The 17209-nt window shown below is 38.4% G+C and overlaps 1 protein-coding gene across 4 annotated transcripts in view; it reads left to right on the top strand.

Annotated features, from left to right (window-relative positions):
* The window catches only part of CDK6 (cyclin dependent kinase 6), a 141065-nt gene extending 126805 nt beyond the window's left edge, over positions 1-14260 (top strand). For 3 of the 4 annotated variants that reach the window (XM_065051072.1, XM_065051073.1, XM_065051074.1), the window contains one exon: positions 737-14260. In XM_065051072.1, coding sequence (XP_064907144.1) covers positions 737-883 — 147 coding nt within the window. In that variant the 3' untranslated portion in view covers positions 884-14260. The remainder of the gene's footprint in view (positions 1-736) is intronic. The other variant, XR_010470013.1, reaches the window with a different exon arrangement.
* The last annotated feature ends 2949 nt before the right edge of the window (positions 14261-17209 follow it).

Raw genomic sequence — 17209 nt, 5'->3', positions numbered from 1 at the left:
GAGTAGGACTAGGAGTCACTGAATTTAATTTCAGAACTTAAATTACAGAAATTCTGATACAAGAAAAGAAAGTAGGAGTAGAAACTGGTTAGACAAGGACAATAGAGAAGAGATAGTAGAGAAAAATACTATTCGAATGTGAATGAAAGAAAATAGAAGAACAAGGTATAAAACACAAGGCTATGGGAGAGATTTCAGCGATGGCTGGAATAAGGATCTGGAAAGAAGGCAAGCTGGGAAGAAGAGTGAGAAACTGGACACAAAACATTAGCATAAGAAGGCTATAAAGACCCAACACCTATAAAAATACTGAGCCTAGGAATGAACATATACCTTATGATGCAGTCCACATTTGTATAACCACAAAAGAACAGTGCATTGAACACTGAGGGGATTCAAAAATTGTTCATGAATAGTTGCTCCCTGCAGTCTGTGAGATAGATGTCCTGTTCATGTGAATTCAAGAAAACCTGAACTCTGGGATTTCTAAACTATGAAAACTTGAATTTTCTAACTTCTTATTTTTTTATTTGCTTTGGGGATGCCATATTTATATACTATGACCCCACTGCTTGTTTTAATATGGATGGTCATCTTATTGTGCACCACCTACTGAGACTCTATTGTGTCTCATACTGATTATAAATTGAAGGTCGAGTGCATTTATGTATATATGCAATGTTAGCACTGTTAACTGTACATTTTAGTTACAAACAACTTCTTTTCATACTTACAGAAATGCTTAGCGTTCAATCCAGCCAAGAGAATATCTGCCTATGTTGCCCTCTCTCACCCCTATTTCCATGATCTGGAGAAATGCAAGGAGAATCTGGACTCTCATATGTCATCCAGCCAAAACTCCAGTGAGGTGAATGCATCATAATGCTGACTGAAGATGAACCATAAATGAACAAGATGTGTAGCTGACAAGGCCACTGTACCATACAAACCACATAGCTGTTCTAGCGAAGATCGTTATTTGGAGGTTTTATGCACTTATCTTTTATTTTGAGATTGTCATATGCTTATCTAAGGGAATCAATCTAGTTTACTTTCATCAGATCAACCCAAGGGCCAAGGCTTTGACCTGCTCCTGTTGCAGCTTTATGTTTGTTTTGGTTTTGTTTATCTACCTGGGAAAACTCCAGACGAAGAGAAGCTGCTGACCGGTTTTCCTGCCATTTTATCCTTTTAATATTGAATGCTGCCAGTGTGGAGTAGGATGATCGAGTCACTGCCAAAACATGATGCAATCTCTCTCTCTAGCTGCTGAAGCATGATTTGGTACTTTTATTATTATTATTATTATTATTATGTGATTTCTTACAGTGATATTTAAACAACGGCATTGAAATATCAGATCTCTGCAACCTGCAGTTAACTGGTATATGCATTAATACATCCAGCTACTGTTCATTCATAGCATATATGCAGGTGCTTCTCCACTTGAAGACTCGGATGGATTGTTTTATCATTTTATTGCTCTATAAAAATAACGGTGATGATGATGGTCATAATAAGTGTCTCAAATTTTAGTTTTTTTCATACACAAACAAGTTATTGTCTGGCTATGTTTGTGTGCATGCCACGAAAAACAAGTCTTTTAAAAAACTTCTGAAGTCCTGTTCTTAAAGACTCTTTCAGTTTCCTAATGGTCAGTTTGTGTTGAAATCCAGGCACGTTCTAGCCCATCACGTAACCCATCATTCCTCTCTGGAAACAGCTGCATGTACATTTTCTTTTATCTTGTTCCAAATTTCCTGATATGTAGCTCAAACACATGAGCAGAGCCAATGAAAATCAATACAGATTTTTGCCTTCAACCTGTTCTGATGATCAGCCAAAAAGGACAATAGAATAAAATCCTCTTCTGAAGCAGAGAATCCTATACCTGTAATAAGCACAGATACGTATTTGTGCTGAATTGTATGCTGTATACTGCGCTGCCTTACCTGCAACACACCACCATGCATCACAAGTTCATGAACATTACTGTCACGAAATCCCTCAGATGTCATTTATTAAGCAGACTTGTTTTCTATGCAGAAATGCATGAGCTTCTCTCCTAAACCACCATGTGGGTATACTGGCACATGCTTCTCCACTAGGGTTAATGTGCCATTATTGAATGTCAAAATAACCAAGCAATTCACATGCCTTTATAGCACAGTTATTTTAAATATTACATTAAATTTTTATATTTAGTATTTTTACCTTAACTAAAATATGTTTTCAGTATTTTAAAAAAGAAGCTTTTATTTTTTTAATACTGTACTGGTTAAAAAAAAGAAAAAAAAAAGAAAAAAAAAAAGAAATATTTTAAATCCATAAAAGCTGTTCCCTAGCATGATTTTAGTGCATTTACCTGGATATGACTTGGGGGAAAATATTGGTCCAACGAGTTAGCCCTTACCGTAAAACCATAAATATACACTATTGCAGTATATCTGATGATAAGTGAGGCAGCTAGCTTTGCTTACCTCTGTGACAGTCCCTTTGGCTTCTCTCTTCTTCATCTCTGTTTCATCTTGTCTAGCTAGTGAGCCAGCACTATATCCTCATTCAGAGCATGCTTGGCAGAAACAGGTCCTTAACACTGGGTTGAGCAATATAATTTTTCCAGCTGTGGCATGGGAACTTGTAGCCGTCTCCCTGGCAGGTTTCTCAGTACTGTGATAGACTGGCTGCTGTGGCAAACTTCACTGTTCACTCTCTTCCAGGTATCTGCGCTGTCTGGGACATGGCCCGTTGCTAGGATAGCGAGTGGGTCTTATCTGTCGCTTGGATAAAGCTTTTTGTTACTGTTAGACACATAGCTATGCTATATATGGTTAAATTTCATCTGGTTCAAATAAGCCAGATTTTAAAAGGATGACTTGCATGCATGCATGCAGCAGCCTGTGCTTTTCTTCATGCCCAGAATGATGCCTATGCAAAACTTACCAGCATGAACAGGCAAGTTGCAAATTAGGCCTGGCAAGAGCATGCACGAGGCACCCGCACACAGAGAGACTACAGATGCATAACACAAGAATTTTGGAAGCTCTGTGAGCAGCAAGCTGAAGGCCAGGGAGCAGCCACAGCAGCTAACCCTCTAATCTTGGCCTTGCCTCTGTCATTCTCGCTGTTTCGACCTCCAAGAGGAACTGCGAGCCCACCGCACTGGTGTTATCCCAGCCCTATTCCTCCATGGGTCAATAGACTGAGTGTCAACGGGTTTGAACTTCCGTAGAAAAGGATAGGCCAAAGTGAAATTTTTGCTAACCATTTTTAAACACTAATTAGAACAACAGAGCCAAAATTCAGAAGAATCTTGTGACAGTAACAAATAGAAGAGTTTTCTACACAGTTTAGCACTTGTAAAAACATTCCACATTTTACCTAGCACCCAGCTACCATACGTACGTTATCAAGGCGTTCAGCTGGTGTGGTTTCCAGCAGCTGCCAGGAAACTCTCCTAGAGTTCTCCAGCAACTCTCATCGGTGAAAACGTAGGGGAGGAGAGGATACTTTCAAATTAGGCTCAAAACTCTTAGGCGTGTGCATCTGTTCCATGTTAGAAGAGCTTTATGTATTAAGCTTAGCAAAGCAAAGGCTAGAAAGAACATTATTGCTGAATGTAGGTACATTATTAGGGTAAAGCAAAAAGGAGGGAAGAGAACACTTTAAGCCAAAGGTTAGTGTTGTCCCCAAAACTAATGAGAATACGAAAATTACAAGAAAGTTAATTACTGGAGCAGTGTGTCCCAATCTGTAGTATCAGAAGAAGAGCTCAGAGAGCAAGAGGGAAAAGGAGAGGTTGGTTTAAAGAGTCAGAAGCAGAGCTTCTGCAACATGGTGCTGTATGTTGCCTAATAAAGAATCAGGTTATAAATGAGGGTATTCAGGAGAACAGCTTGAGAAGGGCTACATTAATGCTTATGTTTTGGAACATCCTTCGAGTGGCACTGGCAGGAACAAAACAAGAAATCTATGTTGTGTCTTGGCAGGGTAAGGGAAAAGATTTATCTAATGGGGGTTCCTTGTGGTAGGAAGGGCCTAGATTCGAAGGATCAATGACTTTTCAAATGACCTCCTTTTCAAAGTCTCTTTAGGAAGAAATTCCATTTGACATGGCGTAGGCTTACTCTTGTTCCAGTCTTCCCTGCCAAACTGTGGGGCCTCACTTACACTAGTGAACTGAGAAAAAGCCTGTTTTCTGGCTGGGCAAGGTACTGGCACTGGCTAAAATCATGCCAGGAATCATGCTTATTGTTAGACAGTACAGACAGTTGTGGGAGTGTGCTCAAGCCCATGCCTTTGCTGTTTTTATTTTACTGGTATAGCTCTAGTATTTGAGTGCCTTTACTCATTACTGCTGTACATGCAGGTCATAGGAACTGTGCATATGAAAAGCAAGTGCTCCTTAAAACACATGTTCCAGACTGTGATGAAAACTCTTTGTACACCCTTTAAATAAGACTTCAGAGTGCAATTCTTCTTAGCAATAACTATGCCTGTATGCATTCTACAGGAGCAGTTGAACAGCAGTTAAAAACCACTAAATAACAAAAAAAAAAAAAGTTAAAAATAAGTATAGATGTTTAGCTCCTAGAGCACCCACAACTAGGCACTGGGCTCTTCTCAGCAGAGAACAGAGTGTTCTAAGTAATGGAAGGAGCATTTTCTATCTCCCACCAATCTTTTTTCTTAGTCACTACTACATAACTCTGCGGGAGAACCAGATAGCCAAGGAAAATATTCACCAAAGCCAGCTAGAGAAGTGCAAAGAGCTGAACAATAGCAATACATCTGCAGCAGCCCTTCTCTCTCCTCACCTGTCTCCACGCTCACTCTAGCTCTCTAGTTCTTCTTCAGCTCCCTTATGGAAACAGGTTTCAGAAACACTCACAGGTGCTATTTCCAACAAGATTCTTCCCAATTTTCAATAGCTACACAGTGTCAGTGTCCCCTACATCCCTGTTACCAAGTGGTGCTTCTTTTAGTCCAACAGCCCAGAACCGATGGTTAAAAAAGAATCGCTGTGGGCACCTCCTTGCTTACCCTTAGTTTTGCGTACACCTCTATTGCCTTCTGTGTGCCAAATAAAATTCTAAAAATAGGGTTTGTGCATATTTCTGTGTAGGCTATGCCCACACTCCAGGTTTTTTGCAGCCTTTTAATCCACAGTGGTAAAGGTCAGTGTATCTTTCTGTCAGAGTACTTCTCTTTCTGTTCTAAAATACGCCAAAAAATGAGGAAATCATGTTCGCAAAATATTGAAATTTGGTGCTATATGTACAGAGATTTTTACATGAAAGGTGTCAGTAAGTTGTAGCATTTGAGCATCTTCTGCGTGGGGGATGGTATCCAGTGTCGTAACTCTTATGTGGTTTTTACACGTGGTGGTTCTTTTGGTCAATAAGAAGAAAATACTGTGCCATGCTACTTTTCACAGATTCCCTCACTGTCTTTGAGAAGCATGTTTTTATACTTAAAATTCTCTCTGCTGTTAGGTATTAGGCCAACTTTAATATGGAAAATAGAGAGAAAACATGCTGTTCTGGTCTTTTAGCCAATAAACTTAGAGCACTTATCTGACTCACAACTGAAACCACATCAGTTGTCAAATATGTATATGAATCATAAACCACACAGTTTGGTTTAAAAGGCTACATAAATTAATTATGTTCCATGTATAAGACGCAGTTGAATAATGAGAATGTTTATTCTAAGAACTCTTTTTTATAGAACCACTTGGATAGTATTTTTCATATACAGTAGTTTCAGGAATAGATTGATTTTATCTATAATGTGAATTAGAAGATACTAGGTTATTAGAGTGATTTTGTTGTGTTATGCTTGAAGCTTGAATTGATCACAAGCTTAGGAACCTAACATATTTATTTTATCGCTACAAAACTGCCTCTAAATATCAAGATCTTTTTTTGATGTTAACAGGATTCCACAGTTCTCTTAGTGTGTAAATTATTTTCTTGAAATTCCTATAATAGAAAAAGCATTTTTCCAAACTGCAGTTGTGTGGGAAAATTTAAGAAATATATTTTTACTTTCACAGAGAATAATAACATGTTATATGCTGAAATCTTCAATAACTGACTGCTAATAAGCTATTGCTTTTACTTTTTTTTGATTACTAAGTATTGTAGTATACAGATTACTTTCTATGAAGAAAATATTCAGAAACAAGTAAATGGGATTTTATATGTTCAACCTCCCAAGTTACATTTTTATAGCCCTTTTTTTTGTGCAAGTACAGTTCGGGTGTGCAAAAACCCAAGTACTATTTTAACAGTCCAACAGGCTGTACAACTCAAATAGGAGTTTTATTTGTGATCTATTTATTTTATTACATACTTTTGCTTTGCGAATTGTTAGGTAATGGCTGTAATATAATTCTAGTTTCTGAACCAAACTCTGTAACCATAAAATCCCAGTAAGTTATGTAAAAAATAAGTAGCTTTCTCATCAATTTAAGTGAACTAGGCCTCTGAAAGAAGAAAGATGTGGACCTAAGAACTGACAAATATACTTTTGCTAAGTGTTATTTCTTCCCTTTAGTTTGAAGCTTAGCAAGAATTGTATATGAATATGCAATATATACACAATATAAGAACCATAAAAACCACTTAGGAGTAGTGTGCACAGATAATACAAAAAATAGCTCATTAGATTCTTACAGAAACCAACTAAAAATCATTATTTTATCTGTAACATTCAACATTTTGAACAGATATATTTTCCCACTTTAAAAAAATCCTGAAAATTATGTGTATGTTTTTAATGCAGACAGTGAAAGGCACCCAAACAGAACTGAATCAAATAGGAACTTGTTCTCACAATTGATTCTGCAAGGCCAAGTAGATACCATCAGTTCTGTATGTGTTCAGTGGAAGCTGAAATTAGCCAGCACCGTGCTTAGATGAGCCTGTTGATTTCTGGGCAGAAAAGCCCAAGGTTGCTGTGAGCAAGTTAGTGGAAAGTTTGCTTTGACTTAAATAAAGTCCTTTGAGAGCTTCTGCAATATTCGAATGTCCAGCCTTTATTGGAAGACTGTGAAAAACAGCTAAGATAAACCAAAACACCCTAACCGTATGGCATTATGTCCTTCAGATTAAATGTTTTATCTGCATTAGAATATATTGATGGGCTTCGTCCAGCCCAGTGTCAATGAGTCTTGTGCATGGCTAGAGAAAGTAAGAAGATTCTGCTATGGATATTTTGTTACTGGGAGATTGTAGTAGAATAGATTTTTTGTTTCAAAAAAAAATCAGACAAAAGATATTGCCTCCTTTTAAAACAAGCAACTGACATTTAGTAAAGATAAAAAATGAGATTTTAAGGAACCATTGGGAAAATATTGTTGGGATAAGGGAAAAGGAGCGTATTTACAATGTGAAAAATGTAAATTCAAGTAATGTGTATTAAATATGCATTGAAATGGACACTTTTTCACTGACCTTGATAGGGTTTTGTGGAAGAAAGGAACCCACGTATTGGATTTATTCTAACTACCATTTTAATGTTCATTTGCACTAAAGCAACCAATACTAGTTGACTGAAAAGAGAAGGGAAAACAGGTAGTATCTGTCTTGTGATTTACTTTGCTGATGCCTACATGGATATGCTGTAGAGCTCTCAAGCTCGCTGTGCATTTTTGAGTGAGCTAAACTTGCATCCATGCTATTTAGCTATCTGCACCTTAAACCCATCTACATGCCCAAAAAAAACACATTTCCTAGTGTTTACATGGATACTTGCTCCTATTGACATGCTCATGTTAAACTCAGGCAGAGAGCAGTGTCTCTGCCACTGAATGGAAAATTAATTTTCACAGACTGCCAGCTTCCTTGGTGCAATTACTGCTAAAGACTTTGTAGTTAATGTTCCACAATGTGCTGCCTTTCCTCTTATTCCATGTTTCATATGTATGTCATGTTATACAAATCCTCAGCCTTTAAAAAACAAACAAACAAAACAAAACAAACAAACAAAAAACCCAACAAAAACAAACAAACAACAACAAAAAACAACCAACCAAAAAAAAACACAAAAACAAAACCACCATTCTTGAGTGTTAGGATCAATTCTGAGTAGCTAGATGAGGGAAGAAAATTGTGAAGTGCTGCAAAGATAGCAAGAATGGGCAGAGATTATGACAGTTCGGATAATTTTGGTGAGTGAATCTGAATATGTGGAAAAGTTATGTATAAGCGTAGGGGGAAAACTTTTTTCCACGTTTTGCTTTCTCTTGTCATTCACTTCTATAAGCATGAGATGATAAAGCAAGACTCATGCATGGGACTTTAGTTCCAGGTTCTTATTATGCCAACTCAAATCACGAGTTTCAGAGCAGATTTTTTAACATAGCAACAGCTCTATTTTCAAGTCAGAGTTTGCAGAAGCTAGAGCTTTTTCTTTGCAGATATTAAAAAAAAAAGTCTTATGAGACAGCTTGAGAGCAGATTAAGCTGGCCACACAGACACTGCCTGTCGCTTGGCTGCAGACATGAGGAACATATAGCTCTAATGCAGGAGAGCCACTAACAGCGTCCATTAGTGTGCCGTGTCATTGTGCAATGCGAGATGACTCATGCCGCAAATTGAAAATCCTTGGCCAATCCAAAACGGCATGGTTTTGAGCACCTGGATTTTGATAAGATTATCCACATGCAGGTTTTGCTGGATCAGTCCACGTGGTTCATCATCTCAGAGGAGCAAGTCTGAGCAAATCTGCTGGTGTAAGTAATACTGCAGAACCATCTGCCATGGGAAAAAAAAGGCTTTTTGTAGGTTGTACAGCAGAAACTGAGCTTTCTGAGCTGCTGTGCCAACTTGAGAGCCACTGTTAACTATTGTTATGCCATCTCCAAAAATACAGAATATTATGGCTAAGTAGCATTTTGTTGTGTTTAGTCCATATGTGGAGGTGGCTGCATAAGTGTCGGCAGAGAGCAGCTAATTTCGATCCTAGCATTAAGTGAGCAACTAGGCTTGGCACAGAGACAAATTTCACTGTTCCAGGAGTGGGAAACCCCTAATTCTATACATAATGTGATAGGTCACCTGGCCACTCACGCTGTCGGTTCCTAATCCCAGATCATCCTACTGTGACACTGTTAAAGAAGCCCTGGGGAGTCTCCTCCTCAACAGTCTTGCAACACCCTGCTTCCTCTCGCTGCAGTGACTCCTAATTACCTGTCACTTGTATCTGACTTGTATCTCTATACAACAGTAGAATATGGCAAAGCATGTGCTACTTTTACGCCCTTTGGTTCAAGCAGAGATAAGCTAGAATAGAATAGATTGAACATAATGCATTTGATCAGCCGTAACAATTTGTGATACAGAAGACTATTTACTAAGTACAGAAGATCCCTGGACAACTGTCTTTGATGAACATGTTTACAAGAGCAGCCACTGATGCTTCTGTTGTACAGAAGTTTTTGGCAGATATGGACAAGACTAGCAGTGCCAACATCCTACTGCTCACCCCTCTTCCCTTCCCCTTCCCTGAGATCACTATTTCCAGGGAAGGGTTTCCTCCCAGCATGAAGCAGAACAACTACGAAACAGTTCTTCCTGATACGAAGGTCCCCAACTCTCAAGATTACTTGGGTGCATGGAGACAATCAAGCTCATCCCTTTGCTTTTTGCTTTGGCAGTTTTGAGTACAGAGCCCTGCCACGAGTACTAGGCACAGACAGGCCTTAACCCCCAACATATTCTCATGAGGAAAAGTCTTTCCAGGACCTAGAGGGGACGGTATGCTTACTGTTTCTAAGACAGTTGACTTTTTTGCATTTTAAAGAGCGGTGTTCTAAGAACTCTCCTAAGAAACCTCTCTCACTACACAAAAAGGATGACTGTGAATTCTGGACATGCTGTGGGAAAAGACAAAGTGTTTTCTAGGTGGATGATGATGTATCACAATCATCCTTCATTGGTGATAAAAGAAAAAAGAAAGGATTCAAACTATAGCCTGGGTCTGCAATGTACTTAAATAAGAACTTCTCAGTCTTTGTCCAGCGAGGTCCAAAATCCATCGTGATGTCTTGCAGGGACTTTATCTTGGAGTCCCTTGTAAAAAGGTGATTATAACCATGGGTTGCAACTACAACAGAAAGTACATCAGAAATGGGATGCTGACAAGAAGTTTGCAGATGCAGGGTTCTGCAAGGTGGTTTATATAAAGTTCAGTGGGTATGTGCTTGTCTGAAAGTATGGATTGACATGCACATTTTGAACTGAAGTTACCTGTCATGACAGAACTGCAGTGTCATGAGATTAGAGGCTGAAAAGACTACGAAGATTGATCCGTCATTTCCTTTTTCTCCCTAGATGTCTGGCAACCCGGTGGTTTTCCATCTTTGTTTTGATTTTATTTCGCCTCCACCACCACCATTCTCCTTCCTACTGTGCATAATAAACTGAGTAGAAAAGCTTAGCTCTAGTTTACCAGAGCAGGCCAGCACTGACTATAAATTCTGATCGCTCTCTGTTGGTCAGTATTAGGTGAATCAGTTGTCTCTGTTTAGAGTCCAACAGAATTCAATATCCATGGCACCTTCCTTGCATTCAGCACTGTCAAACCACCCTGCTGTCATTCTCTGCAAGGCTCAAAATCTCTTTTCCTGAAGACTGAATTCCTCTCTCCATCCCACCTAGAGTCACAGCAATGTGGGCAAAAGACATTTCCATTATGGCGGTGCTTTTCAGTAAGGAATGAGAGATGGTTCCAATTGAAATGAGGCCTGCAAGATTCTCGAGGACTCTTAGCCAGGCACCTTTCACAGGCAAGGCAGTCACTCTGTTAGAGTGAGAAACACATTTCAAAATGCTTATGATAGAGAAAATATAAATGTGATGTTTTTCTGATAGAATCTGTTTTCTACACAAAGCTGTATGATTTTGGCACTGAAACCAAGCCCACAGGCACCCGTTTATTCTTTCCTTTTAGTCTTTAATCTCCTTGTGAATTCTTTTCAAGCATTCAGATTAATGTATTTATGGTCTATTTTATTCCAGTTCATTTAAGTAGTCTGCCATTGACTCTCCTATGGGTTGTATTTTTAATGTAATATTTAGCTGGACTTTGAACAGCTTTAGAAGTGTAATGTCTTTGAATGCTCTAGTTAAAGAAAAATTATACCCTCAAAACAATGTCTTAGAAGTTGAACTGTCTACTTTGGAAATTATGTCTATATTATAATTCCCCAAAGCATCACAGGGTGCTTTCGTCTGTCTGTCTTCTACTTTCTGTGTAACAGTGTGTATTTGTATTTCCTCACTAGCTTGAAACTCTTCAGTCTGAAGGCCCAAGTATGCAAACCCATGAACGCTGTACCTCACCTGAGCAGCCCCACCAAGCTCAGAGGGGTTACTCCTGTGAGTATAATTGCTCACAGAAAGTATCTGCAGAAACAGGCTTTCCTTTAGTAATTGACTGTAGTTGTGAGGACACATGGTTAATAACAGCACCAAGACACCAATAAATGGGGTCAGTGTTTATTAAGATGTGGACACATTTATCTGCAAGTTATTTGACGTTAACCTAAATTATTGCTATTATAATGCAGTATGTTATTTCTTATGAAAACACACTAGTCCTGTGAAAGGGTAGTTGCCAAAAAATGTGTCAAGTCTTGCTGCTTTATTGTATATTTGCATTTAGTATACATTTTGGTTGTTGAAGTGAAGCTAGTTTCATAGAGAGGCAGAAAGCTAGATCAGTCAAAAACAAAAAGCTCCATACTGTACATTGAGTTTTGCAACTAGACTAGTATGTGTGTTCAGATGTAGTATTTTTTATGCTTTAGAGTATTTTTTGTTTAATATGTAAAGGAATAAGCCGATTACTTTGAAATGCTATTGTAGAGCTAATATTACACATAGTGGGGGAATGTTGTCTGAAAAATTAATATTAGAAAACATTACATAGGCTGCCTTTGGCTTTATGTTGTTTGGAGCAGGTCCAGCAGGTATCTGTCGACTCCAGATGCTTAAGCCAGTGGCCAACTTTGTGTGGCATCTTGTAACCGAAGAAGGTTTTTTCCAGTGATAAAGTTGTCTGTCTGTCTGGACTTTAAGTAAGATTGTTGGCTAAACAAAAGCATAAAGGCAGCAAACTTAGGTATTTTTTGTGCATGCACAATTGCATGAAATAGGATTGGAGCTTCAAAGTATTTTAAATCATTTAGCATAATTTACTGTTGTTGCAACTCCACTGACTACAGTTAAATTAAACCAAGAATTTGACCTGTAAGTCTACAAATTTCAGTGTCAGGCAGCTCAGGTCTATATAAAGATACCCAAGCTTAGTAAATCAGCAAGAATACTATATAAATGGTAATGTGTGATAAAAAACATTAACTCTAGTAACATTATTTCTCTCAAAATTTCTGTTCATTACTCTTTTATACAAAAGTTCAGAAGTGCACTTCTTAGTGGCATTAGGATATATGGAGAAAAGTGTGATGCTGGTACAGAAACGTATCAGAAATGAGATTTAGTTCTTACTGCTCTAGACACTCCATGTGTGCCTACCTTACACGTTACAAAATTCACGGAAGTCAACATAAGACATGGAGAAAGTTAAGCCTGTTTGTAACTCTCATGGATTACCGGTTTCAGAATCTGCAAGATAAGTTATGTTCTCAAAAGGCATTATGGAAACTTTTCAGGTTTACAGAATACTATGAACAGTAAGGACAGCTTCCAAGACACATCCAGAGTTTATTAATGGATATTATATCAGACCAACATCCATTAGCAAACCAAAATCTGTCTCAGTACCTTTGTTTCTGAGTATGATTTTACAAAAAACTAATATGAAAACATTAAAACAGCCTCTAATGCTGTTTGACTTTTTTTTCCCCCTTTTTTGTAATAAAATATCATTTGCTCTGGAGGTGTCTAGGATTTGATAATTCCAGGAAAACATGCAAAGCAGTTTCAAATTTATTATTATTATTATTCACCTTAGGGCATATACTTACTCAGCTGGTGAAAATCAGCATAGTCCTGTTGACTTCTGCAGCATTATATCAGCTTATACCAGTGAAAGAGCTGGCATGTCGAGTTTCAGCATTTCAAGTCACTTTACCTACATATGCAGTAGGACTTTCTTTTGCAAGGTGGAAAGTTACCTATGGTGCAAACTGTACTACCTAGACTACCATTGTTACCTGCTCACAGGACATGATTTCACTGTATCACTTCATACTTGAAATTCAAGATGTTATTTTAATCAGGGTACAAACATGAAAAGGTGCATGTGTTACTGTTTCTTTTAAAGGTGCATCGTTTTTTTTTTTTATTCTGTTGTGCTTAATAGTTACTATTCAGTGTTCTTTACATTCTTTGCTTTCAGCATTAAAATCACCTATTAGGGAAACACAGTATCACCTACAGAGGTACAGAAAAATGTAAGTGATTTCCTGAATTGTTACTCAAGTATACTGGTTGAACTTTTAGTCACCAGTATGACATCAAGGGGCTACAACATGCAAACTGTGGTATATAAAAGTATTGCACCATTGCTGTATGCGAAATCTTGCAGCCTCTCGCCTCTTCTTGCATAGCTGCTGATTACCATGTGCGCATTGGAAAAAAAATGGTGTTTGTGCTGTACAAAATGGCTGGGCAATAATGCAGACACTTCAGAAACTCTAGAGCTGCTTTTGCAAGCTTTCAAACCAAGCCCCTTGGCCTGACCGCCTGCCTGCTCCCCAGCCCAAATCTCACCCTGCGGGGCTTCCCACTTAAGAACACCCTCCGCTGGGGCTGCTTTACGTTGACTGCATTGAAGTTCATCGGAGCATGCACCTTACCATATAGCATATCCTTTCGTTTTTACAAGTCTGTAAAGATGGTTGACTGCAAAAATAATCATGTGTCAATACAGCAAATGAAATTAAGGCACACAGAAGGTGATCAATGTTGTATTATATCAGAATTACAGTCCTTTGGAACTGAACGTTTTGCTGCTGGCAGTGCAAGAAAAGCAAAGTTGTGTATTTATTGTTGGCTGCTGAGGGCTCAGTATGAAAATCGATATAATAAAAATGTTCACGGTGTCAAGCTCTTTTTAGTTGTTCCCAAATTATTGGAAAGTAAAAAGGCAAAAAAATAGTTTTGTATTTAAAACTTCTTTCCTGAGGTTTACTTCACCTTTCTAGCTATATTTTTCTTTTATCTAAAAATGTAAAATGAATACAAATGCAGTAAGTATTGTATATTAAATACGGAAAAATAGCAACATTGTTTTCTAGTTTTTATATTTGCAAGTGTTTGTCTCAACACCCTGGGTATTCCAGAAGATCAACAAACATACACACGACCAGACACAGAAACGTAAGCACATGCACACCCTTTCAAGCACCTTACAATATACCTTTAGTTTTACCAAAATCTAACCTCTTTTGTCCTAATTTCTCATCCCTAAACTACTTTATTGCTTCCCTTGGATGAACTCCATTTTAATAAAAAAAAGAAAATTTGAGGAATCGCTTTTTCTTTCAAAGGCATAAGATTGTTGCAATTGCTCTGAATGCTATATAGTTCAGCAGTAGTTTTTCTTCACTGAAATCTTCTTCATTTTGTTTTAGGCAAATTGTGATTTAATTCAGCCATAATGTCTGTCAGTCATTCATGAAATGGCGTATTTTCCTCAAATGTTACTTGATCCCACTGTTGCACTAATGTGCACGGTACCTGTGTGTTCCTAAAGATTCTGCTGCTTTCACCTTCCAAGAAGCTGAGCACACTTTGTTGATTGACTGGTTTTTCTTAATTGGCGATAAATATGTCCAGTAACATTTCTGGGTACATAGAAATGGTAAAAGTGCGTGTCTTGAGTCAAACACAATATGACACATCAGACTCTAAAAACAGATGCATATTTTCTGTCTTCACTCCTAATTGACTAAAAAATTCTCATCAAAACAACTCAAATAAAGCTTAAGCTTATTGTAAAGATCATTAAGTGCTCTTTAGAACAGGATACCCGTAGTTTTTACTGACAAGATCTCCAATGAGCCACCAGACATAGGAATCTAAAAATTGTAAGCTTGAGCATCCGAACAGATTGCAGCTTCTGGATGAAAGCTCTAGACAGGCATGACTGCAAAGCCAACCAGACCCCAAAGCCACAAAGGATTTTGTAACTTAGAACTAAAACTTTGTGCTGCCTCTAGAAATTATAAGGAACTATGAAAATCCTTTACAAAACATAGTTGCAGATGTGATGCAGCATTCAGTGAAAACAGCAGCTACCCTTACATTATGTGACATTCCGAGTTAGTCTTTAAGCACATTATGAGATTATGAGCAGCAGTCCAGTCAGGGACAGACACAAAATCAACTGCAATGAGGCTCGTGGCTGAGCAGAACACTCTGCGTCAGAAATAATACCCATATTAGCCATAGCTAATGCGTTGTGAAAAAGGGAAAAAATCAGGAAAATATTGAACAGATTAAATAAGAGCTACCATACAGATCTGGATACTGTCTGGTGTTTTACCTCTGACAGTGCTCGGGGCAAGATACCGCAGAAGAACATCTAACAGTCTGAAAACAATTATAGAACAAATTCTTCATATGAGAATTTTCTTCCTAGTTCTTATCTGTGAGAAGGTGACTTACACTCTGCATGAAGTTCATAAAACCCAATTATGGAAGAGAAAATTATATTTAAAAAGAAATAAATCCATTAAGCAGAATACAAAGGGCCTTGGAGAATAAGCACAAATGTCACTCTTCTCATTATTCACATAAATGTTCTCATCCTCTTCACCTCAAAATTATCTAATGACACTAGATGTCACATGCTTATTATCACCATAGAAACAAATACTAATTTTAAAATATTTAAATGCATTGTCTTTGTCTATCATGTGCCTGCCATTTACTGCTACAAGGAAGGCAAGGTTTACAGTGTTCATATTGTTCCTCATTTTACACCCATCAGTTGTGTTGCTTTTTTTCCCCCCATCAATAAATGAGGTCATCTTTGAGTCTCCTGTCACACAGAAGTCCTTTCTCTAAGTATTTTCATCCATTTTTAGACATCTGATTTAGCTGGCTGAATTTTCTGGCTGGACTCCCAAGCCTCATTCACAGCCAGGGAAGAAAAGCTAATGGAGGTTTAACTAAAACCTTGGGGGTGCCCAGTGCAGGACTCCCCGCTCCCACTGCCTGCACAGGGACGGAGGGACCCTGGGACCCCGCAGCCCCAGCTTCTTGCAGCATCATGTCTCTGCATTTCCAGGCACCAGACGCCAGCTCAAAGCCGCAGAGCGCAAAGCGCTGGGTGAATCAACTCTCTTGGTTCCAATGTGGTCAAAACATTCTGAATTCTGCCCCGGCAGACTCGACACAGCTTAGGTATTGTCTACACTGCTGCAGCTGAGCTGAAGCCCATGGAGACCTGCAGTGCTACCGCCACGTAAGCGTAAGGACAGACAGACTGCCATGCTCCCGTACGCCAAGGGCCGCAGCCCAAATCTGAAAATGTGTCCAGGAGGAGGAGACCACCATGCTTTACAAAAGGGGTATCATAATGCAATCAGTAATACTCCTAATCTTATTTTTATCTATTTTAATGCAGTTTGTTTCTTCTGTCTTCAATGTACTTCTCCAGCATCACCAGCAGCTCAGAGACAGCTTCAGCCTGATGTGTTTCCAAAGTAGCCATCCTTGGATTAGAACACACCAACTATTTTCTGAGGAACTAGTTATACCTTTCCTTAAGCACTAGCTTGCAATTTTCAAGAGTGAATTTTATTTTCAATTAAGCAAATTTTACTTTCAGTTGTGGTGTGGTCATCTTGGTTTTCTTCTAGTTCCTCACAGCCTGCTTTCAGCTTCACTAAATAGCTTGGTATAACAAATTCCCACGGACTCACCAATTTTTTCCAGCTATTGCTAAACATGATGAACGGGGCAATGCTATTTCAGAAACAAAAATCACTTGTGCTTTGTGTGATTAAAGTATTAATATGTAACTATTCTTCTCCATGTATACAAAGATAAAAACTGATGTGGAGTAATTTTTAACAGAAGTATTTTAAGAAAAGGAAGGCTGAAATCACGAGTTTGTTGATCCTGATAACTCACAGGCTTCTTTTAGCATTTGCATTAGCCAAACCCAATATTAACCTGGTCAATATCACAGTGTTCCTTATTTTGCAGTGCAGATAGCTAGCTA

Source organism: Columba livia, chromosome 2 (genome assembly GCF_036013475.1).
Source record: "Columba livia isolate bColLiv1 breed racing homer chromosome 2, bColLiv1.pat.W.v2, whole genome shotgun sequence".
Taxonomy (NCBI): domain Eukaryota; kingdom Metazoa; phylum Chordata; class Aves; order Columbiformes; family Columbidae; genus Columba; species Columba livia.
Note: the sequence above shows the minus strand (reverse complement) of the source record. Positions and strands in the feature narration are given on the sequence as shown.